The sequence below is a fragment of the Alosa sapidissima genome, chromosome 4 (assembly GCF_018492685.1).
Source record: "Alosa sapidissima isolate fAloSap1 chromosome 4, fAloSap1.pri, whole genome shotgun sequence".
In the NCBI taxonomy this organism is placed as follows: Eukaryota; Metazoa; Chordata; class Actinopteri; order Clupeiformes; family Clupeidae; genus Alosa; species Alosa sapidissima.
Window position 1 is genome coordinate 7628595 of NC_055960.1, and position 27679 is coordinate 7656273.

The 27679-nt window shown below is 39.9% G+C and overlaps 2 protein-coding genes across 4 annotated transcripts; one reads left to right on the forward strand and one right to left on the reverse strand.

The window, feature by feature from the left end:
- Nucleotides 1-728: 728 nt before the first annotated feature.
- On the reverse strand, nt 729-8573 carry si:dkey-28n18.9 (sorting nexin-5). The gene is made up of 14 exons (XM_042090642.1): nt 8402-8573; nt 7694-7789; nt 7446-7553; nt 5894-5966; nt 5391-5518; nt 5144-5227; nt 4780-4854; nt 4365-4395; nt 4168-4252; nt 4037-4076; nt 3843-3929; nt 2121-2210; nt 1300-1365; nt 729-1192 (listed from the first exon to the last, which is right to left on the reverse strand). Exons 1-14 carry the CDS (start codon nt 8402-8404, stop codon nt 1049-1051), a joined length of 1110 nt encoding a protein of 369 aa, XP_041946576.1. The 5' UTR covers nt 8405-8573; the 3' UTR covers nt 729-1048.
- A 1047-nt stretch (nt 8574-9620) lies between these two features.
- Nucleotides 9621-26315, forward strand: LOC121707706. Of its 3 annotated transcripts, none has more exons than XM_042090439.1 (8): nt 9621-9773; nt 12431-12730; nt 12952-13275; nt 13397-13456; nt 24990-25103; nt 25195-25247; nt 25415-25483; nt 25995-26315. In XM_042090439.1, the coding sequence occupies exons 1-8, from the start codon at nt 9722-9724 to the stop codon at nt 26100-26102; spliced, it is 1080 nt and encodes a 359-aa protein (XP_041946373.1). In that variant the 5' UTR covers nt 9621-9721; the 3' UTR covers nt 26103-26315. The 3 variants fall into 3 exon arrangements, with proteins under 3 accessions (XP_041946373.1, XP_041946375.1, XP_041946374.1); XM_042090441.1 differs by having other exon boundaries at nt 9627-9773; nt 12520-12730; XM_042090440.1 differs by lacking the exon at nt 9621-9773 and adding an exon at nt 12344-12394 and having other exon boundaries at nt 12520-12730.
- Nucleotides 26316-27679: the final 1364 nt, after the last annotated feature.

Here is a 27679-nt window from a genome sequence, read left to right on the forward strand (position 1 = left end):
GTACTGGTGGATGATTTTACGAGATGTGGTTTTCCTGTTATTCTGCCCTGGCTGCAACTGAAAATGTGTTTGCCGACATGACTTCTGAGAGACATTACACTGGAATTGTTTTATGTCCAGGCTAACAACTGTATTGTCCCCTTGGAATTATATGGTTCTATCTGCATTCTGATATAATTATATGGAATCCACTATCTTGAAATCTCCTGGCTGCTTCTTATTATTATAGTGTGGCAGTTTAAGTCAATATTCCAGGACAGTCGTTCACTTAGCGATACAAGCACCAAAATTGGCATGAATAATCACTAGAACCTACTTTTTGAGGAAAGCACATTAGCCACAAGTACTTTGGAGTGGGTAAGACTGTCTTTAGTGGCAGGCTAGCACATACCGTTGACTTGCGCTAGCCTAGCACCTGCGAACTCTGCAATTAGAAGGACTGGATGAAACGTGCTGAAAATGGTCTCCACTGATAAATATCACACTTGCTTACTTGGAAATAAGGTCTTATGTCCAAAATCCTGAACCACCCCTTTAAAGTGTAAGTTCCGTGTAAATTGATCCATAGCCCTGTTGTATAAACTCACCACTTGCAGCCCATCAGAAAAATAATGAGACAATTTGAGACAACGTAGGCCAAGTTATGGACTGGCAGCTTAAAGCAGATACATGCATTTAATTTTGACAGGATAAAGATAATTAACATGCGGAAAAAAGACTAAACAAAATCCATTTTCTCATTTGTTTTTATTCTGTTCATTTCTGTGCAATGTCATCCCAGCAGTTCATCTGACATCAAACTATTTAGTGTGAAAAGGCAGTGTAAACAGCAACAAGAAGATTCCTTGTGGAAATAATATTTGTTAATATAAGTGAAAACCACTGACATGTAATAGCCTTGGTAAGTACATAATTACAACAAGAAAATGTGCAAGGGCTTGCAATTGTGTATAAAGTGGTCACCAAAAATACACTGACTGACACTTCCCTTACATCTGTTTGAGTGTTTTAATTGTTTCCCCTTCACCCATTTCCGTTTTGTGTTGCGTCAGTCACACTGCAGTGTTTTGCAGGCCTCCAGCTGTCTTGAGAGGAGCTCCTGGTTTTCACGCGCCGTGTGGAGCTGCTTCTCACACCAGTCAACCAGAGAGCTCCTCAGCAGAGTCACCCGGGACTTGTTGAAGCGCCCAATCTAAGGTAGCACAACAGTGAAAGTGGCACAGTGATGAGGCACAGTGGTGCAATGCGGCCGTGGAAACTGACATGTGGAGATAAAGTGTGGTGACAGTTGGGTCTCACCTCCTCTTTGGCAATAGAGGAGAGGTTTTCAAAATCTTTCTGAATCACTTTTTTCACTTCTTCCATCTTCAGTGAGAGAGGGAGAGAAAGAGAGCAAATGGGAAAAAAATAAGGAACTGAGAGCTTTGGATTCCTGACACAGCAAGACCGAGGCCTGATGCATGGGTGTGATTGCTACTGGAAATGCTTTGAATTGTCAAATCTTCAAAATCATCAAAGTATTGAAATTTTGGAAGTTGCATTGGTGTCTGACACCATTAGACATCTTTGTTATGTCTTCTTGTGTTTGTGTGTGTGTGTGTCTGTGTTAGTGTGTGAAATGTAAATAAGCAATGACTATTTAATCAAATTATACATTTCTATTTAAAGCAACACAATATTCATGCCCCTTGGTGTCAATATGCGTTCACAGTTTGTCAAAAAACGGATAAGGATGAAGGATAAGATGCGGCTTAGGTGTCATTGTACACCAAATAACCTTTTTAACACAAAGTGCTGTTATGTCAACTTGTCATGACCAAGACAACTTCTGGTAATGTCACTTTGATTAATGTCAAGTTGTCATAATCAAGACAACCCAAACAATGTCAACTTGTCATGACAAAAGCTGGATGACACTTAATGACAGAAGTCATGAAAGTTTATGACATGTTTAAAACATTTATGACACGTTTATGACAGTGTCATGTCACTCTTATGTCGACACTGTCAAGTAAAGTGTTACCGAAAAGGGCTACATGAATGCAGGCCATTTACCATTAATATATAACTGTCAAAATGAGCACAAAACTACCAGTGTATCCGTGCAATAACATGCTTACAACAGCCTTCTTGTTGGGTTTGGCCTTTTCTGCACTCTTGGTGGCTGTCTCCAACTCTACCAATTTGCAAGTTCTTCTGAAAAGCATATCCTACAGCACAAAAATACCATTAGCTAATTCATCATTGACACTGCTTAATCAAAAAGATGAGAAACAGAATAATATGGCACAATTATATGATGTAGGCCTATACTACATAACCTTAATTTCCTAACACCCCAAAACTAATATTTTCCAGGAAAACTTGTGGTTTTACTGTATCTGTCAAATAAGATGGAGATGTATTTTTCTTTTAAAGGAACACCCCAACATTTTGGGAATTAGCTTATTCACTGTCTCCTCCAGAGTCAGATACAATGACACACACCCTTCTCGTCTCTGTGCTGTGCATGCAGTAACTCTGTCTGAAGCACCCACTGTTAGCATAGCTTAGCATGGTTCATAGAGGTAGGCAGTTCCAGTTCCAGCTAACCTATAGCACCCAATCTGACAAAGTAACTCAATTTTCACATTAACATGTTTTGACTTGTATAATTACAACATAGGCTACAATTTTCTAAGCTTATACAAACTTGGAACTTTGTTCTCAGGACAAGCACTGCTACAGAGTGATTTGCACACAGCAACTGAAAAGCTGCACTATAGTGCTTTGCCTGAATGAGAATGTAGTTCCAAGCAAGATTAGAAAATGGCTGTGTTGCATTTTACATTGAATGTGTACACATTGTAATTTTACTAGTCACAATATGTAAATAGAAGAATGTTTGAGTTATTTTGAAACTTTTTGGAGAACTGCCCACCTCAATGAGCTATGCTAAGCTATGCTTACGGTGGGTGCTTCACACTGAGTTACTGCATGCACAGAGATGGGAGGGGTGTGTATCATCTTATCTAACTGTTGGGGAGACAGTGAATAAGCTAATTTCTCAAAAATGTTGGCGTGTTCCTTAAAACTTTACCTGGAAGGCCAGTATTACAGAGTCCTTTAACTGGTGTTTTGTAAATTTGTGTGGGATTTGTTTGTCATGCTGGTCAGAGGTCAGGGTTTCACACTTCTCTTTCTTGTTTGTTTTTCTTGCATGAAAGAGCACTAATTCCTGAGAACAACATTTCTCAGATTTTTTTAAAACCACAACTACATCTGTGTTGATGCTCCTGTTAGTCATGTCACAACAAAAGTGAAAGTTTAATTTAACACCTTCATAGGAAATTGCAAAAATGAGTTATATAGAAAAGAAATTAAATGGCCTTTGACTTGGGGATAACCTAATGTTGCACTGAAACAGGAGGGGTTGCTGAAAGCTGCCTTTATCTTCTGTAAGTCATCTATGTTAGTAATATCCTATATCAACTTTGTGAAATATTTTACTTGAGAAACGTTAAAACGTTAAAAACGTTAAAAAGAAAAAAGATTTCTCAGTCAAAGGGCAGCCATGGCTTACAAGGTTAGGGCTTTGGACTTGTAACCGGAGGTTTGCTGGTTCGAACCCCAAGCAGTAGGAATGGCTGAAGTGCCCTTGAGCAAGGCACCTAACCCCTCACTGCTCCCCGAGCGCCGCTGTAGCAGGTAGCTTAATGCGTCGGGATGTGTGTTCACTGTGTGCTAAGTGTGTTTCACTAATTCATGAATTGGAATAAATGCAGAGACCAAATTTCCCTCACAGGATCAAAAGAGTATACTATACTATACTTAAAGCTTTTGAAGAGTAGAGACTTTCAAACCTTCTTAGCCTCTTGGCCACGGTATTCCATGTCTAGGCCCAGCCCCAGGGTGGACACATTATTGTCAGCCACTTTCTCAAAATTCCTCTATGAACAAAAGCATACAAGGAAACTAGCACACGCTTCTCAAATCTCTATCACAGAATATTGGTATAAGCACACAAACAATATATTGGACAAAACACAAATCATACCTTAACTGTATCAATTATTTCTGAGAGCTTCATGCATATCCTGTCAACAACCATATGAATGTGTTGGTTAGGGCGATTTGGCATTGATTGTTTTAGTAGGTAGTTGCTTTCTGTCTTACTGTTAAACTTACTTGGAGAAGTTTGCAGCGTCAGGGTCATCCTGGTGCACACACAAATGGAGAGAGGTGGAAAGATGCCCACAGGCCACTGCTAACCCTGGAACATGAATAAGATACTCACACAGGGGAAAAAATGTATGTGCCGTATCAGAAATACTCAATTGCCATTTGTCTACTGTGAATACTTGTGTGATCTTCTTCTTTCTTACTTTGCTCTGTCAGTACGACCTCAAGGAATTTCTGGAAGAGATACACATAACACAAAACACAAAAGTTAAACTTCAACACATAACAACAAATACACGTTTGTTTGCATAATGAACTAATCGCAATTATATAATACAACATATATATATATATATATATATATATATATATATATATATATATATATATATATATATATGTATATATACAACATATACAACAACCCATGATATGTAAATTCATGGTATTCCTTGAATCCCCCACCATATGAATTGGTGGGAGCATGCCTATGTTCCCACAGCCCTATGTTCCCTAACCCTAACCCACCCACCCACACCTCAGGCCTAACCCTAACCTTAGAAATGTGGGAACATTGGGCTGTATTTGAGAATAGAAAGAAAACGTCTGAAGACTCACCTCAGTGGCAGCCTTACTGAAATGAGTCGTGTTCAAAATGTTATTCCTCTCATTCTGAAAGAAATCATCAAGATCCTAGAAGGTATGAAATAAATCATCATGGGGGTTATCCAGTGTATAATCACAATGTATTTGACACTGTTTCTAGAAATGGCTTGGTTGCTGTTACAGTTTACATTTATTTTGGCATATAAATATGAACTTGGTATGCTTGGTTGATGTGCTTTCTTGGGTCCAACTGCTTTGCTTATTACAGAAAATCTAAACACTCCTCCTGCATTGGGTTCAACAGCACAGTAAAAACATCTCTGCTATTTGTACAAACGCTGCTACTTAGGCTTGTGAATCCAAATTCAAGTTGTACCTTGTGGTTCTCTTTCCTCAGCTCCACCATGGCGTGGCTGAGTCGGCTGAAAATGCCCTTATGCACACGCTGTTTCCCTGGAGGCTGAAGAGCACATATCTCATTCAGGACAGGAAGCAGGTATATGTAGTTAAATGATGACACATCAGAGTAGTTTGATCATTACAAAGTTAATTAAGGTCTTTTGTGACATCCACACTATGTGGATACAGGCTAAGAACAGTAAGAGGGCTTACAGTATATTCACCTCTGAATTTGTCAGGAGATTGTCCAGGGCCTTGTTCTTGCTGAGAGTGCTGTGACTGGCCACTTGCTGCAGATAAATCTCCAGGGCTTTGCAATAGGACTTCCAGTTCTCTCCCATGGCCAGGAAACCTGGTGGATGCACAAACAGGGCCCACGAGCTTGGGTTCAGACAGGCTAGTGGCAGAGCCTGTTCTTCTGCTTCCCAACCTACTTGGAAGACAGCTCAGGAAGACCCATTTGATCCGCTCATCCTAATCCATCCTACCCAGACCCAGTTCCTGTGTTTGGTATGTTTTAGGAGGCCAGGTGCAAGTATCAGTAGACCCACAACCTCCTTGGTCCACTTGTGTCTGATACCCCATTTACCACATCTGTTTCATGTCCAAACCATATAGTCATGTTACTGAGGTATGTAACTGCTCCCCAAGCACTTATCTATTTGAAAAAATGTTTTTAATCAACAGGGCCTGTATAAATATGTAGGTGTACATGAGTGCTGCCTACCGAGTTGCTTCAGGGCTTTGGCTTGTGCTTGAGACTGAGAAGATGATACTGGTTTTCCTGGAAGAGGTGGGAACTATGAAATAAAGGTTTAAAAGATGGGGTTACACTTTACTTGACAGTATCAACGTAAGAGTGACATGACACTGTCATGAAGGTGTCATAAACAAGTCATAAATGTTTATGACATAACGCTTCTATTATTAAATTACATTCGTTTTTTGTCATAAGGGTTAGGGTTAGTGTTAGAGGTTAGGGTTAGGTTAGGGGAACATGATCTTTGGTGGAGTGGGTGACTGAGTGCACTGGCCGATTGGATCCAACCACACCAACAAGAAGGGGAATAAGGGTAGGAAGAAGGCAAATGTCTAGAAATATAATAATATATATATATATATATATATAAAGAAATATTTAATTAAGAAATTATGTATATTAGAAGAGGGGGAGAAAGAAGGAAAAAGAAAATTAAATAAATAAATAATAAATAAATAAAGGGTTAAGATGAGGGGTTGGGTTTAGGCCAAGGGGCTGATTAGGATAAGGGGTGGGGGGCTGGAGTTGGCCCTTGGGGTTGAAGTTAACCTGTGGGTTGGAGGTTAGGCTAAGGGGTTGGGGTTAGGGTTAGCTGTAGGCGTTGGTGTTAGCCTTAGGGTAGGGGTTGGGGTTAGGTGTAGGGGTTGGGGTTAGGCTTAGGGGTTGGGGTTAGGTGTAGGGGTTGGGGTGGGAACTGAGATGGGGAATGGGGTTGGAATTTCTGGAGGTTAGGTTAAGGGATGGGGGTTTGGGGTTAGGCCAAGCAGCTGGGTGGGGGCAAAGCTAGGGACTGGGGCTAAAAGAAAGGGGTAAGTGCAATAATTGGGGCTAAGGGTAGGGGATAAGACTAAAACCAGGAAAAGTGCTATAAAGTGCTAAAATCAAAAGTGTAAAATTCATGAAAACAACCTTTGAAAATAGACACGACACTGCAAAAGGAAATGGTACAACACATCTAAATTGTGTAAAAAAGTGAAAAAAATAAAATAAAATAAAAGGTGAAGGTCCTGGGTAGTCTAGGGGGAGTAGAAGAACTAAAGGGGACTAAAGGGGAAAAAATAGGGGGGGGGGAAGAGTAATAACAAAGTAATAAAGGATTAATAACATAATAATAGCAATGGTTTATAAATAAGACACGACCTGGGAAAAGAAGGAGGGGAGAAAGAAAATGTAGCTTTATTGAGAAAGAGAAGAAACAGAGGAGTGGAGTGGAGTGGAGTGAACCCTAAGTTAGGGTTAGGGTTCATGTGTCATGACAGTGTCATGTCACTCTTATGTCGATACTGTCAAGTAATGTGTTACCAAAGATGTAAATGCTTTAAAGTCCCATCCCATAAATGACATATAAGTAATGCCTGTTTTGGTAGAAGGTAGCTTACAAGGTAATAATTGTCTAGTTATCAAGACCCTTACAGCAGACATGACATATTCTGTGCCAGGGTTACAGTGTAAAGAATTCCCTGATCAAATATTAGGATATGAAGCTTTAGGGCAGACATGAGAGTGATAAAGCACTGACTATGATCCCCTGAAGTCCAGACACATCCTCTTGACTGAACAGACCCTGCTGCAGCCACTCAAAGTCCTCGAACGTGCGGCAAACGCAGATCCCCACGTCACTGTTCAGCTACACAGCACAGGGAAAGAGAGGAAAATAAGAGGGGGAAAGGGGTTTGATTAAAAGAGGTGTAGACACCAGGTGTGAATGCAGGTATGAGATCATATTGGGGATTAGGGCCATGGGTTGGGATAGGAGGTTTGGCTGACCTTCTGAGAGGTGATGGTGAAGATGAGGGCATCTCCATCTGCAGTGACCTCTGTGACCCTGATGCTGTCTGCACTGACACTCAGGCCAGACTCCTCCTGAAGCCAACAGGCATCCATACACAACAGCACAGTAAGAGTCCAGAAGGATATGTGCATATTCATAACAATGTGCATGTGTAAAATAAGAAATGGCATGTATTATCCAGGTGTCAATACAGGCACACAGACATCACACACAACCACACACCGAGTTAAGTCCTTGAATATGAAATCAAAACTGTGATACAATCAAATCATTTGAGCCCACAATATTAAATGTCACTTAGTAAAATGCCAAAGGTTTTATTAAACCTGAAACGGTTGTTATAATCTCATTAGAACATTTCAGAAATTATAGATGACTTAAATATTGAAAAGGAGAGAAGGAACAATGAAGATATGAAGCTTAACACAGTGGCATGTTCCAACTTCTGTTTTACAGCCATGCTGGCAGAATGAATGACAAGAATCATGATACAATGGTGCAACTTCTAAATTGAGTTTTGTATCTCTTAAAAACAGACATACATTTATCGTTATCGTTTAAACACTGAACATTTATGTTCACATAAAGGAATTCTACTCCGGAGTGTCATCACAGGATAACTGTCATGTGACCTGGTGATGACCACAGGCAGTAAAGATGAAAATAATTCTTTATACTCTTACCATTCTTTTCCTGTGTAGATATGCCTTAATGCCACCTCAAGAAATCCTTTTTATGCGATCTTTAAAAGTTCTTCACCTTCGAAAGTCCTCTGATAGAAGAGAATTCCACACAGACTGAATTCCACAGCATAAAACGCAGTCATCAAAAATGGTCTGAGCTGACAGGATTTCCTTTAGGTCGAAGGTCACCGTGGCCTCATAAATGTGTTTTCTGGAAGAGTGAAAAAGGGAGAGGCAGAGAGAGTTACTGAGTAACAGCCACTTTTCAGACACAATAAGAGCACCACTGCATGGTTTATTCTGTCATTAACAAACACTTTGGAAAATGTAGGCATATGTTTATTTTCAGAAAAGTATTGGAATGTGTATACTGTATGTTTACAGTTTTTAAGATTGGGTCAAATCTGTATAAATAAATAAATGTGATGAATGTGGGAAATCTACTAAAATTAGTCTAATCTTGGGAGTCTTCCATGATATGTAGACAATACTCACAATTTATATCCCAGATAAGTGGGTCAGTTGTACTGGTATTAAAAGATCATAAAAGTACATCCCATTCACATCAATTAAGTGAATGTCATTTCCATTACAGGAAGCAGCAGGGCTTTGCTTTGGAGACATTACCGAAGACATGATAACATTATTCATCATTTTATGAAACACAACAGACATAATAACATTATTCATTATTTATGAAACACAACAGACATGATAACATTATTCATTATTTTTGAAACACAACAGACATGATAACATTATTCATCATTTTATGAAACACAACAGACATGATAACATTATTCATCATTTTATGAAACACAACAGACATGATAACATTAAACAAAATGTGATACACTACTACACTGCATAAATCATGGACATACACACTGCAGTTCTATGCTGTACTGCATGCATGATCTTGTTGCAATACATTCCTACAGTACATGGACCTTTGTGAAGTGGAATGGGCCACTGCATTCTAAATTCAAATTTCTGTCAGCAACCGTACAAGACAAGACCCCTTTTTTTTAATTGGTATTTTAGAGGCCTAAGGTTATATACAATTTTAAAAAATGCTTATTTAATACATATTGAAAATGTTTGTATAGTTTCTGACAGTGGGTGCATCATTGCTGTTGAGTTGAGCTGAAAACAGAACTTTATTGTTGCTCTCCTCAACCACTTCCATGTGATGCAGTTTCAGGGGATGGCAGAGAGAAACAAATAGAGAAGTGTAAAAGGAAGGATGTTGCATTAGAGCTGCTAACACTCTTGCCGTATGTGAGAGAAAGGCGTAGCAAAGGCGACTTATCAGTAAATATGCCGCGGATTATTTTGCTTTTCTTCTGCTGGATGGTCAGAATTGCATCAGGTGAGTTACTACAACACCAGACTGAATTATGACTTTCCAGAATAGTCTCTTAATTCATAGTCATAGATTTCAGAGTGTATACATATGTACGTATGTACGTGTTGTTAGGTTGCTTTCATGACAGGGATCAGTGAAATCTGATCATGTAGGCAAACTGTTTGTATAAACCACAGTACATCTGTTGAATAAATAATAGTTTAGAATGTAGAGATACTTGATGTTGTGTATTGTTTTTGTGTGGAATTATGGAAGGGTTTAGTGGTCCTGTTGTTGGCTGTTTTCTGTCTATCTGACGAGCTGTATGGTACAAGATGAATTTCCAAAAGGATCAGTAAATATATAAATGGATTACAGTTTTTCTTGATTGCTAAGATGCAGTTAATGGAATTGGGATCCACTTGATCTTCATCTTCACCTTCTTACCACAGCATAAGTTTAAGTTTATGTAATTTAGCAGATTCTTTTGACCAAAGCGACTTACAAATATTATAATACCACAATTAAAAGTAACAGCAAACAGTTATAAAAAGTAGGTAAGGCTTCATTAAGGATAGTAATGATAACAATAATGTCAATACATTATCAACAATCAATAATGAACATAAACAAATACCATAAATATAAAACCCATAAGTCATAAGAACCACTTAATTAATTAAGTGTAAACTGAACATATACGTCTTTAGACCTCTCTTTAAAGCTATCGCAAAAATGCACAGGGCAACTCATTCCACCAACGATGAACCACTGAGGAAAATAATCTTAAATTTGACCAAGCAAATGTACTAAGATGTTTTCATTAGTTTAACTTCAAACCCTTTTTCAAACATTTAACATACCTGTCATAGAAAGACTCCAAACTCCAATTAGATTAACTGTGCTGAACAAATGAGAAACATCTTTTCACAGCTAACATAAATTGAATATCTGTGTGAAACTCACTTGCACAATTCTTTAATCAACAATCACTCCTTATTTATAAAAGATAGCACCTCTGAGTCTGCACTGCTATTGCAAGCATGGATCAAAGAGGCCAAAGGCACATAGAGTAATGAGAGTAGCTCCACTCCTGAAGAGAATAGAAGACGATAAACACTGGAAAAAACTCCAGGCCGAATTACAGCAATGAAGCTGAATGAAAACTCTCCCACAGCTCAACTATCTATTCTCTATGATCCCAATTACCCCGACAGACAAATGGTTCAAAACCCCTAGACCCTCTCACCATCCATTTTTACTGAAAAGACAAAAAAACAAAACAATTACAGACTTCTTTCATAACATCACAATATCCTCAACTCTGACAGCCTGGTGGAAAGCCAACAAAATGACAAAATCAACCCTATACTAGGCTCACCCCCCTCTGGCACAACCCTGACTTTCGACTGCACAATTCACCTATCTATTTTCCCAAATGGCAGCAAAAGGGAATCTCCCACCTCTATCATGTTTTTGAAAAACACAAACACATTTACCTCAATCATCCAGAAATTTGGGATCGGGAGAGACCAATTCCTCCACTACCAACAGCTGAAATCCTTAATCAAATCCAAAATAAAAATAACTAACAACACCTTACAACTTTCCAACACCAGTGAACAACTAATGGAAATGTCCAACCACTCCAAAACACTTATATCAAAGCTCTACAAACTCATCTCTTCTATAAACCCCACCATAACACTCCCCAAAACAAAATGGGAAAGTGACCTCCCGACCCCAATTTCTGGACACAAATCTGCAGGAACATCTTTACTATGACCAGCAACACTAATTTACAACTCATACAATATAAAACCACAAACTATGATTGTTCTAACTCCTCCAAAGACGGTCGTTAATTAAAGGAGAATTCCGGTGTGATATTGACCTAAAGTGTGTTGAAACATGATACCGAGTGTGAACGTATGTCTCATAGCCCATCTCGGCTTGTCCCCTGCACTCCAAAATCTGGCGCTAGTTAGCCGATGCTACCAACAGCTTTTTCAATGGTGGTGCTTCGGCATCGGGCTAGCCATGCAAATAAATCACTGTTTTACACTATTTACGAGGCTCAATGTATCTCCACACTTCATTGGTAGACTTCCGAGGGCCCTGACATTTAAAACGAGACATTGAGAACTTTGAAAAAGCACTGGTAGTTTACTTACAAGACGATTTATACAGACAGTATCTTCACAAAGTTTAGCGTTTGCAGCCATCTTGAATTTAGTCACGATAAGTCGAGCGACAAGTAAGAATGAACAGGTATGATAAGGGATCAGATTCCAAAAATAATTCAGTGGAAATGCATGGATTCCAGTTTCTTCCAGTAGCAGCAACTGGAATCCATGCATTTCCACGGAATTATTTTTGGAATCTGGAATTTTTGGAATTATTGTGCAACGATAGTTTGAAAGCATTCACTGATTTGACCTCAAATTGTGTGTGAAGGAAATATTCTTCTGCTTCTGTTTCATGTTTTAAATGTGTTGTACGTTTTAAAGCTTTTTGCAAACATATCATTGTAACCATAGTGCTTCTCTTTAGGCCTGTGTTAGTTGTTTTGAAAATGTGAAGTTTGAGTTGACAAAAGCATTCAAGCAATGAAGAAAAACTGTAAGAAATATTTGGATTTACAGGTGAGGAGTGATCCAATATTTTTTGTGTTTCCAAAGGCTGCAGTCTGCAAGATACGAACAGTATTAAAGTCACTAAATATCCTGGTGAATATGTTCTCCTGCCGTGCTCCTGTGCTAATCTCCAGGATGAACCTCACCACTTAAGATGGATGAAAAACACACACCAACTGATTTATCCCACCAAATCTCACCTCCCGGACAGGATTCACATGTTTAATCAGGAATCTCCAGGAAATCTCTCCCTGCTCATATCAGACCTGACTAAAGAGGATGAGGGAAACTACAGGTGTGAGGGCTGGACCTCCAGCTACAGAGACATCACACTTAGAGTTGAAGGTAGGACTTTTATTATGTAATAATATTTTAGACAGAATTGACTATTTTACTGCAACTGATTCAGAATGACAAGGATACTGCTTCAGCAATACAATTTGTGTTGTAGTTCTATATGTTGTTATGATGTAGGCCTATGTGAAAAGAAGGGGAAAATGCTCATGACAAGAAACTGAGCTATGTTGGGTTTAGACAATATTTGATAAGTGTCATGTTTCTTCCAGAATGCTCTCTAATGGAAAAGAACACAAGATTTGAGATTGTGAAAAGCTCAGGAGAATCTGTGCTGCTGCCCTGCTCCTGTTCTCCTCTGCATGTCAAACCTGAGAGTGTGAACTGGGATGTCTTCAGATCGAGAGGGTCTCCAAATGGCTTACCCATGGAAGTACCCAGTACAAGTGGACCCTATAGAGGCAGAGTTCAGATGTTTAAGCATCTTTCACCAGGAAATGCTTCTCTGCTCATATCAGACCTGACTGAGGAGGACCAGGGAATATATAGGTGCTTTCTTAATAAACAGGTCAGGGAAATTAACCTCCTTATTAAAGGTCAGCATTTTTTATGTTTTATCATCTGATTATAAATGGTTTTAATCATTACCATGACATCAGTGGTCCTTTCATTAAAATATATTTCTTTCTGTTCCATATCTTCATCCTATATCACCAGCAAGCGTGTTGCCATCTAAAGCACCACCTAAAACACACACACCAGTAACTAAAGAAAAAGGTTTGTCCCCTTTATCAACATTGCATATTACATTTAGGACAATAGTATAACACAATTTCCTCTTTAGTGATCTTTGAATGTTTAAATAGCATTTTCACATTGACATTGGCATAGCAACCCATTCTGATTTTTTGGTATCTATTGCTCAAGTTTAGAGTTTGTGTGCTATTCTTTAAAACTGCTGTGCTACAGTAGTTATGTGGTGGTGTGTGCTGCTGGCTCTTCCACCACTCACATGTATATTATCTCTGGTTAAAAAGTACCTTCATTTTCTGGCTGGTGTGTGATCTTTCCAGCTTTACCAGTACCTTTGCTGGTGCCCTTGTCTTGCATGGTCGTGTTAACATCTGTACGATAAATACATCTGGATACAATTGTGGTGATACTTTGATTAAATATACATGTAGCTGCAAAACCAGCACTGATTCCTCTTGAAGCTGGGGCTTGAGAGGCTTTAGAGATTACTTGACTTGAAAACATAAGATACATTACAAACGTTTGCATGCCACATTTAGGGATGTAACGGTTACCGGTATAATGGTAAACCGTGATAAAAATGTTGAAGATAACAATTACCGTTTTCATTTCAAATATCATAATTATCACGGTTAATTACCACGGTGTGGAAACCGTGTTTAATCCTTTCTAGCTTCATCCGAGCCTGCTTTTGACATACAGTAGGCCTGGTACAATGGAACAAAACTGGTACTGATTCTGATGTCTAATTGATGGATTTAACTGAGATTCGGATTAGGCTACACCTGCTTTTAAAAGGCGGAACATTTTCACTGCAAAATGTGCACTGTATCATGTAGCCACAACGTTTGTTTCGGCAGGATTTAGGCCTATGAATGTGAATGAACATATGTCCTTCTCCAGTAGCAATAGGCCACCTAAAATGCACCAGAATAAAGGGATCACATCTACTTAGTAAGATGTGATCCCTTCCTCAATGTAAGTTCAGTTAACTTTTGACACTTTTAAAAATACCGCAATAATACCAAACACCGTGATAATTTTGGTCACTATAACCGTGAGGTTAAAATTTCATACCATTACATCCCTAGCCACATTGATATAAAAAAACATAGCAACACAGTCAAATTGGATCATTTTTATTTATTTATTTATTTATTTATTTTTTATTGCAAACACCATTGACATTACAATTAGTAAAGTTACCAGAGATGTAAATAAAAGGGGGGAGGGGAAGAAGAGGATGCTATTTATTTGCTATTAATAATAATAATAATAATAATAATAATAGTAATAATAATAATAATAATAATAATAACAATAATAGTTCCAGCTACCATCCCCTGCCCAGTGTTCGAGGATATGTGTATCTGTTGATGAAATGTGTTGGTGTGGAGATGGATCTCAGGCAAAGAGGGTCAGGACTGTAGGTAGGTGATAAAGGGGTACCAAGGAGAGGTTGTATCCTGTATTGAGTATTGATTACGCTTGTAGTTGATAGGTTTTCTAATGATATATAGTCTGTTAACAAGTTTTTCCAATGAGTGATGTGAACATTGTTCCTAGATTTCCAGTTCATGAGGATTGTTTTCTTGGCGATAGTCAGCGCTGCCAGCAGTGTTTTATTGCAAGAGTTGCTTAAATTGACTGTGGATGTATCACCAAGTATGCATAAGGAAGGGGATGCTGGGATGTGACAGCCAAAGATGGAAGAGAGAGATTTTGTGACACTCACCCAGAAGTGGTTGATTGGAGTGCAATGCCAAACCGCATGGATGTATGTGTCTGGGTTGTTTTGTGTGCAGTGAGAGCATAGATCCGAACCAAACCCCATTTTAGCCAATTTATGTGCAGTGAAGTGAAATCTGTGAAGAACCTTGTATTGTATTAGTTGTAGATTACTATTCTTTTTCATGAGGTAGATGTTTTTGCACATTTTGGTCCAGAAGTCTCAAGCAGTAGATCTGCTCCTAGTTATTTTAATTCAATAATCAAGCCTTACATCCCCAACCGCCCACTGCGGTCTTCTGGTGAGCGTATGTTGTGTCGACCAGTCATGAAAACTGGGTCTAATTCCAGACTCTTTTCTTCAGTGGTTCCATGTTGGTGGAATGAACTGCCCAGTGCTCTCCGTTCCTGTGGTAGTTTTGGGTCGTTTAAGAGGGGTCTAAAGACATTCCTATTCAACATATACTTAGTTGTTTAAGCGCTTATGTGTTATGGTTTATATAATGTTGTTTTATTTTAATTGGGCTGTTAATTAATTTGTCATTATTGTTTATTATTGATATTCTCCTTAATGTAGTCTTAGCATGTCATTGTTTTTATATTATTGATTGAATTGACATTATTGTTTTATTATTGCCTTTCCCCTTTTTTACATTGCTTTTTATTAGGCTATTGCTTGAATTGATATTATTGTGTACTACAACTATTCTCCTTACTATATTTGACCTACATTTTAATCTGTTCCCTGTTCAATTTTAAATATTATTATGTTGTTTTGTATTTATGTGTCGCTTTGGACAAAGGCGTCTGCTAAATCCATAACCATAACCATAACCATAGAAGTCTGCACCGGGAGTAATTGATAAGTCTGATTCCCATTTGTGATATGGCAGGCCAATTGTTTTTTCTGAATGAGATATAATTTTGTAAATTTGGGAGAGTATTTTTTTGGGAGAGGGAATATTAAGCAGCTCTGAGATTGGTGGGGGAATGTCAAGGTTAGCTGTCTGGATGTTACTTTTTTCCTAGGATAGATTATTTAATTTGCAGGTATTGTAAGAAGTGTTTACTCTCGATGCCGTGCTTCTGGACCAAACAGGAAAATGAGGCCAGATTATTGTCTTGAATAATGTGTTGAAGGTGAGTGATACCCTTTCCCATCCATGTATGAAAGTTAAGTGGTTTTTTATTGACGGTGAAATCTGGGTTATTCCAAATCGGGGTGCGAATTGATAGTGCTATAGGTGAATCAGTGATGTGGTAGAATCTCCACCAGGCTGTCAGAGTAGATTAAATTGTTGGGGCTTTGAAGGATGGATGTTTTTTGATTGACTGGCTGCAGAAAGGGAGATCTGAGATTTTAATTTCTTTACAGATTGTTTGTTCTAGGTCTAACCAGGTGTTGTCTGAGGGGGTGGGGTGTAGCCATTTGTAAATGAAGTGGAGCTGATTGGCCAAAAGAGAACTGTTTTGATCAACTCTGCCCTCTGCCCTCATCGTGTCGTCTCCCTGCGGTCTGCTCACGGCTTTTATCCTGTGCCTCGCCTGTCTGCTGGGTACCCCTTTACTTATAACATATGAACAGTGTATAAAACCTAACTGCACCTACACTTTTAATGTAATTGTTTGTAGATAGAAAATAGTTTCGTTAAGATATCAGGGTTCTCAGATGAAACTACATTTATCAAACTAAAAATAGGAAATAATAGAATGTAAAAACAATACCAACCAATTAAAAACAAATTCAAATACTAGCACATATTTAGCCTAGGCTACTTGGGTCTTTTTATGTTTCCACAGGTTTCACTGATATTATGTAGGCTTAGCTACATCAGACCCTCTGTGTAATATAAAAACACAGGATCTGTGCCAAACTAATCTAAACTAACTAAAACTAATTATTGTGCCAAAGGGCACAATAATTTATTCAAGATATAATGAGAATGGACACCTAGGCTATGGAGTTCATCTCCTTGGAAATGACAATCGATTTTACCTCACCACAATGTAAAGGTTTATTTAAATAGAGAATTACCTTGCTAACTAACCTTGGTAACTAACCAAGGTCCACTTTACTAGCCTCAGTGGGTAAGTAAGTAGCAGGTAAGTAGCCAGTAATTCAATGTATGAAGAGGTGACATGAGCTATGAAAGAACAAGCACGTTTATAAATGAAGGTTGTAAAATAACACATTTTCAACAAGCTAGACGTCAGTTAGCAATTTACATTTAGGCCTACCCATGCACGTCAGCAGCAAACCGAATTTAGCCTACTGGAGGAATTTACTTAGCGTTTTGTCATTCAATGTTGACACTTGCTCAGTTGCTTCTAGCGCCACGGTGGTTAAAAATGGTACGGTCCACAATAGGAGTTTCTGAAATCGCTTTACATTAAAATATTTCTACAGTGAAAACAGGAGTTGACTTGTATTGTAACTGTAATTATATTTTTTCACAATATCATAAAAAATATCTGACCCCCCCAAAACTGATATTTCTGTCTCTTTGGGGGGTACTGGGTCTTCATTGGGGGGTATAGTACCCCCCAGTACCCCCTGTAATTCGAACTATGCTGACAGCCTAGGGGAGACTTTTATCCCTAAGTAAGTGATATAGTTAGTGCAGAGTGGAATAGGTGAAGAGTTGGCTGTCACATCCCAGCTGTTGGGATGTAATGGGAGAATTGCAGATTTATTCCAATTGATTGAGTATTCAGAAATTTTAGAGAATGTGTCAATTAGTTTGATGGTTTCTTTTACTGATGTAGTGGGGTCTTGAAGAAAGAGAAGAATGTCGTCGGCATAAAGGCTGATTTTGTTATGCATATATGGAGTCTGGACACCTTTGATGAGGGGGTTCTGATGGATGGCAGCTGCTAGGGGTTCAATGAAGATTGTAAATAGTGAGGGGGAGAGTGGGCACCCTTGTCTAGTTCCCCGGTGAAGAGTGAAACTTTGTGATGTTAGTCCATTGGTGATTACTGTGGCTGAAGGAGAGGTGTATAGAAGTTTAATCCAGTTAATGAACGACTCCCCGAAGCCAAACCTCCCTAAGTTGGAAAACAGGAAATTCCAGTTCACCCTATCAAATGCTTTTTCTGCGTCCAGAGTTGCTATGATGGTATTATCTTGAACATTTGTGGAGTGATACATTATATTAAACAGTCTGCGGGTGTTGGTGGATGAAATTCTGCCTTTAATGAAGCCTGTTTGGTCTGGGTGGATAATGGATGGGGTGACCTTTGCTAATCTGTGTGCTAGCATTTTTGCGATTATCTTATTGTCCACATTGAGGAGAGAGATTGGCCGGTAGCTGGATGGCAATGTTGGGTCCTTACTGGGCTTGAGGAGCAGTGAAATTGAGGCTGTGGTGGAACTGGTTGGAAGACGTCCTTTCTGTTTTGATTCATTAATCATTCTGGTGAAAAGTGGAGCTAAAATGGTCCAAAATTGTTTGTAGAACTCAGCAGGGAAGCCATCCGGACCTGGTGCTTTATTATTGGGCATCTGTTTCGGGGCATCAAACAGTTCTTGTTGAGTTATAGGTGATTCCAGGTTATTTATTTGGGTCTCATTGAGTTGTGGTAATTTGATGCTGTTTAGGAAAGAGTCTATGAATTCCTGGTTTATTTCTGAAGAATATAGTTTATTGTAAAACTGGTAAAAAACATGATTTATTTCTTCGGGTGAACTGGTTAGCTTCCCTGCTGAGTTCTTTATGACTGGGATTGTTGATTTTTCTTTGTTACGTTGAATTTGATTTGCTAAGTATTTACCTGATTTATTGCTATGGTGGAAGTTTTCCTGCCTTAGACGGTGAATCATAAATTGAGTGTGTTGAGTATTTCATTGAGTTTGAATTGAGTATATTGAGTATTTCATTGAGTTTGAATTTATGTTTCCTAAGTTTTGCCTGTGTTTCTTCAGTTGGGTTGCTTGCATTGGTTTCTTCTAACTGTTTAATTTTATTGTTGAGTTCTACTTCCTGTTCTTTTTCCTTCTTTTTTTGTATACTGAATATGAGATGATTCTTCCTCTGAGTACTGCTTTTCCTGTTTCCCACAGAAGGGAAGGAGATGATTCAGGGGAGTTGTTCACTTCTAGAAAGAATGCCCACTCTCTCCCAACAAAGCTGATGAAATTTGGGTCTTGTAAGAGGGATGTATTAAAACGCCATTTGCTAGATGGTTGCTGCTGGTTAGTTATGTTCCATTTAATTGTAACTGGGGCATGATCGCTAATGACTATGGGATGAATTGTTGAATCAGAGATATTTTTCATTATAGAGTTGCTGATTAGAAAATAATCAATACGGGAATAGGAGTGGTGGACCGGAGAGAAAAAAAGAGTAGCATTTGGAGTCTGGGTGCTGAAGCCGCCAACAATCGCCAAGGCCGGAATCGCTCATGAACTGTTTTATTGTTTTTGTGGATTGCCAGATTTGTTTGCTTTTAGAGTGATCAGATCTGTCAATTGTGGGGTCTGTATTGAAGTCGCCTGCGATTATGATGGGACAGCCAGATAGAGTTGAGATGGAGGTGAAGAGGTTCTGAAAGAAAACTGGGTTGTCTGTATTAGGGCCATAAACATTAACAATTGTTACAGGGGTATTGTGAATTGAGATGTTTATGATGACAAAACGTCCTTCTGGGTCTGTGATGGTGGTGTTATGGATGAATGAGATTCTTTTGTTAATCAGAATGCAAACTCCCCTTTGTTTTGTATTGTAATGAGCTGAGAAAATGCGATTAAATTGTCCTGATTTGATACGGGTGTAGTCTAATTCTGAGAGATGAGTTTCTTGTAGGAGACATATGTCAGCTTTTAAACTATCCAAATGATTTAAGATTTTAAGCCTCTTCACCTGAGATCCAATCCCACGGATGTTCCATGTCAGGAAGTGGTACCATGTTGTGATTGTGCAGTTATGAAAATGTTTGATAAAATGGGTATTGTGTGTGTGAGAGTGTGTGCAGGTGTCAGTTAGATAGGAGAGGGAGAAGGGGGGGTGGAGGCATAGGTATGTAATGTGGTGTGCGAATGAGATGTAAAGGGTAGGGGCTGAGAAGAATATAGAGAATAAGGAGGTAGGAATTTGGTTCTGGAGTGGTGACAGCATGAAAATGTCCTGTTTAGCATTGAAAACATACAGATCATAATTTGACTTTAGCCTATAGACATAATAAACAAACACACAGACAGGACACACAAGCAAACATGTATAGACAAAACACAATGAATAACATTAAGCATTGAGAGAGCAAGAGAGAATGGGTGGGTAGGGGGAGCAAAAGTCAAAGTCAAAGTCAAAGTCAGCTTTATTGTCAATTTCTTCACATGTTCCAGACATACAAAGAGATCGAAATTACGTTTCTCACTATCCCACGGTGAAGACAAGACATATTTTACCAATTAAAGTCCACAGACAAACATAACATTCAAGTAAACAAAAAAGTAAGTAAATAAGAGGGCACATATAATAATGAAAAAAATAAGAGCAGCAAAATTTGGTTGAAATTGTGCATAGACAGTCAATAAAATACTAGTGCAAAGTCAGGCCAATAAAAGGCTTGGGTAGTTCTGTTTGACCTAAGTAAGAAAGAAAGTGACATAGTGGTGCAAGTTATGTAAGAGCAGCAGAAGTGTTGTGTTTTCAGGACACAAGTGTACAAGTGTGCAAGTGGAGTAGTGCACGCGGCCATTGTGGGTCCAATGTCCAATGTCCAGGATGTTATGTAGCTGAGGGTGGGGGGGGGGAGAGGAGGGAGAGAGTTCAGCATCCTTACAGCTTGGTGTATGAAGCTGTTGGTGAGTCTGGTAGTGCGGGAGCGCAGGCTTCTGTACCTCTTCCCAGAGGGCAGTAGATCGAACAGATTGTGAGCGGGGTGACTTGCATCACTCACAATTTTGGTCGCCTTGCGGGTGAGGTGGGTGGTGTAAATGTCCTTCAGGGAGGGGAGTGAAGCACCAATAATCCTTCCAGCTGTGTTCACTATGCGCTGCAGGGCTTTCCTGTTGTATTCAGTGCAGCTTCCGCCCCACACAGCGATACAGCTGGAGAGGATGCTCTCAATGGTGCCTCGGTAGAATGTGGTCATGATGGCTGGTGGAGCACTTGCTCGCCTGAGTTTCCGCAGGAAGTACAGGCGGCGCTGAGCTCTCTTCGCCAGTGATGCAGTGTTGGTGGTCCAGGAGAGGTCTTCGCTGATGTGCACCCCCAGGAATTTGGTGCTGCTCGCTCTCTCCACCACAGCACCGTCGATGGTCAGTGGCAGGTGTTGGGTGTGACCTCTCCGGAAGTCAACAACAATCTCTTTGGTCTTGCTGACGTTCAGCAGGAGGTTGTTGTCCCTGCACCACGTGGTCAGATGGTCGACCTCCAACCTGTATTGAGTCTCGTCGCCCTTGGTGATGAGACCCACCAGAGTTGTGTCGTCAGCAAATTTCACTATGTGATTGTTGCTGTAGGTTGCAGTGCAGTCATGCGTCAGCAGGGTGAAGAGCAGCGGACTGAGCACGCAGCCTTGGGGGGCCCCTGTGCTCAGTGTGATGCTGCTTGAGGTATTGTTGCCAACACGTACTACTTGAGGCCTCTGACAGAGGAAGTCCAGTAGCCAGTTGCAGAGGTAGGTACTGAGTCCCAGTTTGTCAAGTTTGCAGATGAGTTGTTGTGGTATTATGGTGTTGAATGCAGAACTGAAGTCTATAAACAGCAATCTCACATATGAGTCTCTTTTTTCCAGGTGGGTGAGGGCTGGGTGGAGGGCAGAGCAGATTGCATCCTCTGTAGACCGCTTGGCTCGGTATGCAAACTGGAAGGGGTCCAGGGTGGGGGGGAGAATGGATTTGATGTGTGACATGACAAGCCGCTCAAAGCACTTCATGATGATGGGTGTCAGTGCCACAGGGCTGTAGTCATTGAAGCAGGATGGACCAGTTTTCTTCGGCACAGGTATGATGGTGGCAGCTTTGAAACATGATGGGACGATGGCTTGCTTCAGGGAAGTGTTAAAGATGTCTGTGAAGACATCCTTAAGCTCCCCTGCGCAGTCCTTCAGCGCACGACCTGGGATGTTGTCTGGACCTGTTGCCTTACGGGTGTTGATAGCAGCAAGTGTCCTCTTCACGCTGTCGGCAGAGAGGCACAGGGGCTGCTCATGTAGAGGGGGATGGGTCTTCTGTGGGCAGGTGCTGTTTTGTGCTTCAAAGCGAGCAAAGAAGCGGTTCAGGTTGTTGAGCAGAGGGATGTTGCTCTCACAGCTCTGTGGCGTGGGCTTGTAGTCCGTGAGGGCCTGAATGCCCTGCCATAGGCTTTGTGCGTTCCTGCTGTCTTTGAAGTGGGTGGTTATCTTGTGAGTGTATTCCTTTTTTGCTTCCTTGATGCCACGGGACAGGTTGGCTCTCGCTGTTCTCATGCCAGCTTCATCCCCAGCTCTGTAGGCTTTGTCTCTGGCCCTCAGCAGCCTGAGGACATCCCCTGTCAGCCATGGCTTCCAGTTAGCCCGAGTGATGATGTCTTTTGTGTGGGTCACATCATCGATGCACTTGGTGATGTAAGAGGTTACAGTGTCTGTATACTCCTCTATGTCTGTCCGGTTGTTGTAAGTGGCTGCCTGCTTAAACATTTCCCAGTCTGTTGTGTCAAAGCAGTCTTGAAGAGCATCGGAGGCTCCCTCAGGCCACACTTTTACCTGCTTACGAACCGGTTTGTTCGCCTTTACCCTTTGTCTGTATGCGGGCATTAGCATAACAGTTATATGGTCTGAAAGTCCAATGTGGGGGAGGGGGGTGGCTTTGTATGCTCCTTTGTGTGTAGTGTAGACCAGGTCCAGGATGTTATCTCCTCTTGTTGGAAAAACAACATGCTGGTGTAGCTTTGGAAGTACAGTTTTAAGATCAGCATGGTTAAAATCTCCAGTGAAGATGGTGAAACCGTCTGGGTGTGCCGTCTGTTGTTCACTGACAGCCTGGTACAGTTCACTGAGAGCCGCGTTCTTATCGCTGTTGTTGTTGGTAGGCGGGATGTATACTGCGACTAGCAGAATTGCAGTAATTTCCCTTGGCAGGTAAAAAAGGAGTGAAACATAAGAAGAAAGAAGAGAGAGGTGATCCAAGCATCAGTAGGCTACAGTGGGTTAGAGAGAGTTGAGGGTGACAATGTTATAATCAAGATGAGTGTTGGCGTGAGGTATAATGTGCTATAGCCAGGTGGTGATATTGGGGTTGCGATACAGAGTTCCATTGACATACAGTTTATCGACTGACAGTAGCCTACCGATTTTTTGTGTTTGTGTTTTGACATACACAAAACATAAACACAAAAAATCGGTAGGCTACTAGCTTGAGTTGCTGCAGCTACAGTGCTACACTAGGAGCATCTTTGAAATCATGCCCCCCAGAGTGTAGCACTGTAGCTGCCTTGCTAATCTTGCTTTTGGCTGCAGTAACTTGAGCTAGGTCGCACCGATTGTTTCCTTACTGACAGTTCTTGGTCCATTTCAGAAGCACATATTTAATATTTCCAAGACTGCGTTTTATCATCTTATAAATATATCTAAGGTTAGATGCCTTTTAACTCAAGCAGACCCTGAAAAGCTGGTTCATGCTTTTATATCTAGTCGATTAGACTATTGTAACACACTTTTTGCTGGACTGACAAAACAGACAAACTCCAGCTTATCCAAATGCCGCAGCCAGAGTACTGACCAGAACACAAAGATCTCACCACATCACTCCAGTATTAAAATCACTCCATTGGCTCCCAGTAAAGCAAATAATTGATTTTAAAATACTTCCGATTATTTTTAAATCATTGATGGGCGTAGCTCCCTCCTTTCTGACATGCTCATTGCATAATATACACCAGATCCCTAAGATCCTCAGGTAAAGGGCTCCTTGCAATACCCAGAATTCACTCAAATTCAGCACATTAGTCACTAAGGACTGCTCCAACAATGTATTGTATGTTTTTGTGCCAAAATGAAATAAATAAATGAAATATGAAATCAATAAATAAAATATTAAATAAATAAAAAAGTTAAATAAATAAAATATGAAATAAATAAATAAAAGATTAAATGAAAAAAATAAAAACATATACACATTGGCATTATTGTTTTAAAATCAAACTAAAACATATTTATTCTCACAAGCTTTTAATTAGGCTTTTAAGGCTATTTAAGTAATGTAATTGTTTATTATTTTAAATTATTATTATTATTTTATTTTTTAATATTTTGTATTATTGATCATTTAATTATTTATTATAATTATTTTTATTTTTTATTCACTTGTTATTGTATGTATTTTAACATCCATCTTCTTATGTTTATCAAATTTATCATTATTGTTTGGTCATGTCGTGTTTGTTGTTTTTCTCTTTCATTTGGAGCACATTGGGTCTGTGCTTGTCACATTAAATGTGCTATATAAATAAAGTTTACTTTACCTACTTTGAGAAACAGAGATCTATGTGACAATGGCCGGAGTTTTCCTTTAAGCAATCAGGAGGGGGTTTACTAAACATACTTAGGCCTACTGCACAGCTAACAGCTATTGCACTCAACGGCAACTCATTTACATTCAAGCTGGGTTTGAGACTGCACATTGCACAGATGCTCAACTGAAAAACCTGTCTATGGGCTGACAACCCTCCAAAAAATAAAAAAAAAGATTCTTGTCTGTTTGGGTGGGCAAGACACAATGCTTGGGTGGGCCCTGGCTAGGCCTTAAGTAGGTGATATTAATATGGTCATACTCATACTTGTCCTGTGATGCACAGTAACATTGAGCAACAGCTCTGTTCACACTGACTGCTGGGTTTATTTCCAGACTCATCGAGGAACGGAGGAACCAAAACACCATTATACATCTTCATCCTTGTTGCTGTGCTGCCGTTGTTACTGCTGCTGGGAGTGGTCATATTCCTGTACATGAGACACAAAGGTAGGCTAATACACACATGTATGCACGAACACACACACACACACACACACAACAAAACATCTTTTAAATGCAAAACACTTTGTTCTATTAGGCCAAAAAGGGGAAATTACAAAATCAGGACAGATACAAGAGGATGAGCAAAAGGTAAGTTTATACAGCTATGCTTTTTTGACTCTGTACTGGGCATTGTGTTTATTCCATTTGCAAATGACTTGTGACAGTGTTCCGTCTTTTTTATTCAGTGTGTGTGTGTGTGTGCGCATGTATATGTGTTTACCTAATCTCAAGTCTGCAATGCTTGATTTCTGTAGGATGACACTAGGGTGTACTGCACTGTTCAGGAAACCAGAGATGACATGTTCACACGAGTAGAAAACCAGGTTAGAGTGAATAAAATACTTAAAGGAAAATTCCGGTATTTAGCAATTTGAGTCCCTTTTCTGGTTTGTTTTGGATGAACTAGAGTGGTGGACACCAAATGTTGACGATTGGTCCTGTCGACACCACTAACCACTCGGTAAGTTGCACAGTTTTGAAAACGAACCTTAATGGTTGTTTTAGGACATGTTTGAGCATACCTGTAGGCAGCCACTCTGACTAGTCAAAGGCAATTCAAAACGAGTCAGAAAAGTCGAGACAGGGCCAATCGTAAAAATTTCGGTGTTCACCACTCTAGTTCATCCAAAACAAACCAGAAAAGGGACTCAAAGTGCTAAATACCGGAATTTTCCTTTAAAATGCCTTTAAATAATTATGTGTGTAAATAAATTTGTATGTATTTTATGTACATTTGTTTATGTGTACATGCAAACAACACTGTACAGTGTGATATGTATGCTCTAAACTTTTCAGTATGGTATCAGTTGGAAAATGACATGTTGTTTCCTGTAGGACGAGGTGACCTACTCAACCGTGATCCATAGTAACAAACACAGAGCAGCCCAAGTGGAGATGGACACAGACGACAGCACAGAATACGCCAGAATCAAGAGAACATGAGCCAAGACACCCTAATAACCCCTGTGCTACATGCAAACATATTTATATTATAGTGTTTCGGGTTTACCTTTGAGTGTTTCCAACATTCCAGCATTTCAATGTAATTTGCAATGTTCACATCTATAATGTTCTATACTTGTCACGCTGTTATCACTTTTTGGTAACACTCCATAATAAGGTGCCATAATAAATAGCAAACTAGTAATTACCTAACCCTTTGTTAATATTTGTTAATATTTGTTAAGCAGCGAAGCTGCGAAGGCCCCCATTGAGTTACTAGCTTTTCCTATTATTATTATTAGGGGTCCGAGCAGCGTAGCTGCAGGACCCCTATTGTTTCTGTACCGTTCATTTTTGGCCAAAATTCTGTAAAAGTCATACTGCAGCCTAAACCGTAACTCCAAAACTCTTCAAATTTTCAGGTATGGTTACCAGTATCCCCCTCTGCCCATAACCCAAAATTTGGGGTACTGCACCCAAAGGTGGCGCTATTGGAAAAAAAAGTTAATTATGCTAATTTCTCTTTACCAGATTGACCTAGACTCAAAATTCTTTCATCATATTAATCTCTACATTCAGATGCATCTTTTTCACCCTGGTCTTATGCTCTAAATTTTTTTACTTTTGCCACAATTTCATATAAAAGCCAAACATCATAAAAAGTTTCACAGGCTTCAAAAATGATCAAATCTTCACCAAAATTCTCACAGACAATGTTTAGACAAAGCCTCACAAAAGCTATCAAAAGAATTTGGATATGTTGTTCCATTTCAGAGATATAGACCAATAAAGTTCGACCACTCAGCCCATTTCTCCTATATCACCTATATTCCTATATGAGTATTTTTTTTTCCTTGGAGAGCAACCATACAACCATCATTATGTGGATACCATTAACAGTGCACATTTTCAGATCTGTACTCTTTTTTATAAAGCCCTTAATTCTATTGTACAAGGATACAAGGAAGTTTATTGTCACATGCATATAGTTACTGGAAGTAAGAAATGCAGTGAAATTATGTCTTGTGTCAGCCTATTTGTGCATTAATGGGGGGGGGGGTGCAGTAGAAGAGGGGTTTAGTAGATTAAGTGGCACCCAAGGAGCACCCAAGAGCAACAGGGGCAAGGAAAAACTCCCTTACCAAGGAAGAAACCTTGGGCAGATCCACGGCTCAAGGGGCTAACCCAACTGCCAGGGGTCTTGGTGTGTGTGTTGGGGGGATGACAGGGGAGATGGGATAGTGTGCTGTGTATGTGGGGAGAGGGCAGTGTGCAATATGTGTGTTGGAGAAGCTTCCTCATGAGACAATGTGCTGTGTATTGGGGGGGGGGGTGGGGGGTGGGGGGGGGGGGGGGGGTGGGCAGTGTGCTGTAAGTATGTAGAGGATGTGTGTTGGAGAAGATCCTGAAGACAATGTGCTGTGTATGTGTGGGGGGGGGGGGGGGGGGGGCAGTGTGCAGCAAGTATGTAGAGGAGGCTTACTGTAGCAAGCAGTGTGCTGTATGTATGTGAAGTGATGACAGTGATGATGTAAGTGTGTGTGTTGGGGATGGGGGGGGGCAGAAAGGCTAGGCAA

Coding starts and splice junctions, on each gene's coding strand:
- LOC121707706 (XM_042090439.1), top strand. CDS start 9,722: ATGCCGCGGATTATTTTGCTTTTCTTCTGCTGGATGGTCAGAATTGCA. Junction 12,731..12,951: donor CATCACACTTAGAGTTGAAG/GTAGGACTTTTA, acceptor TGTTTCTTCCAG/AATGCTCTCTAATGGAAAAG. Junction 13,276..13,396: donor AATTAACCTCCTTATTAAAG/GTCAGCATTTTT, acceptor CTATATCACCAG/CAAGCGTGTTGCCATCTAAA.
- si:dkey-28n18.9 (XM_042090642.1), bottom strand. Junction 3,930..4,036: donor AAATAATTGATACAGTTAAG/GTATGATTTGTG, acceptor TTTTGTTCATAG/AGGAATTTTGAGAAAGTGGC. Junction 1,366..2,120: donor AACCCAACAAGAAGGCTGTT/GTAAGCATGTTA, acceptor CTCTCACTGAAG/ATGGAAGAAGTGAAAAAAGT.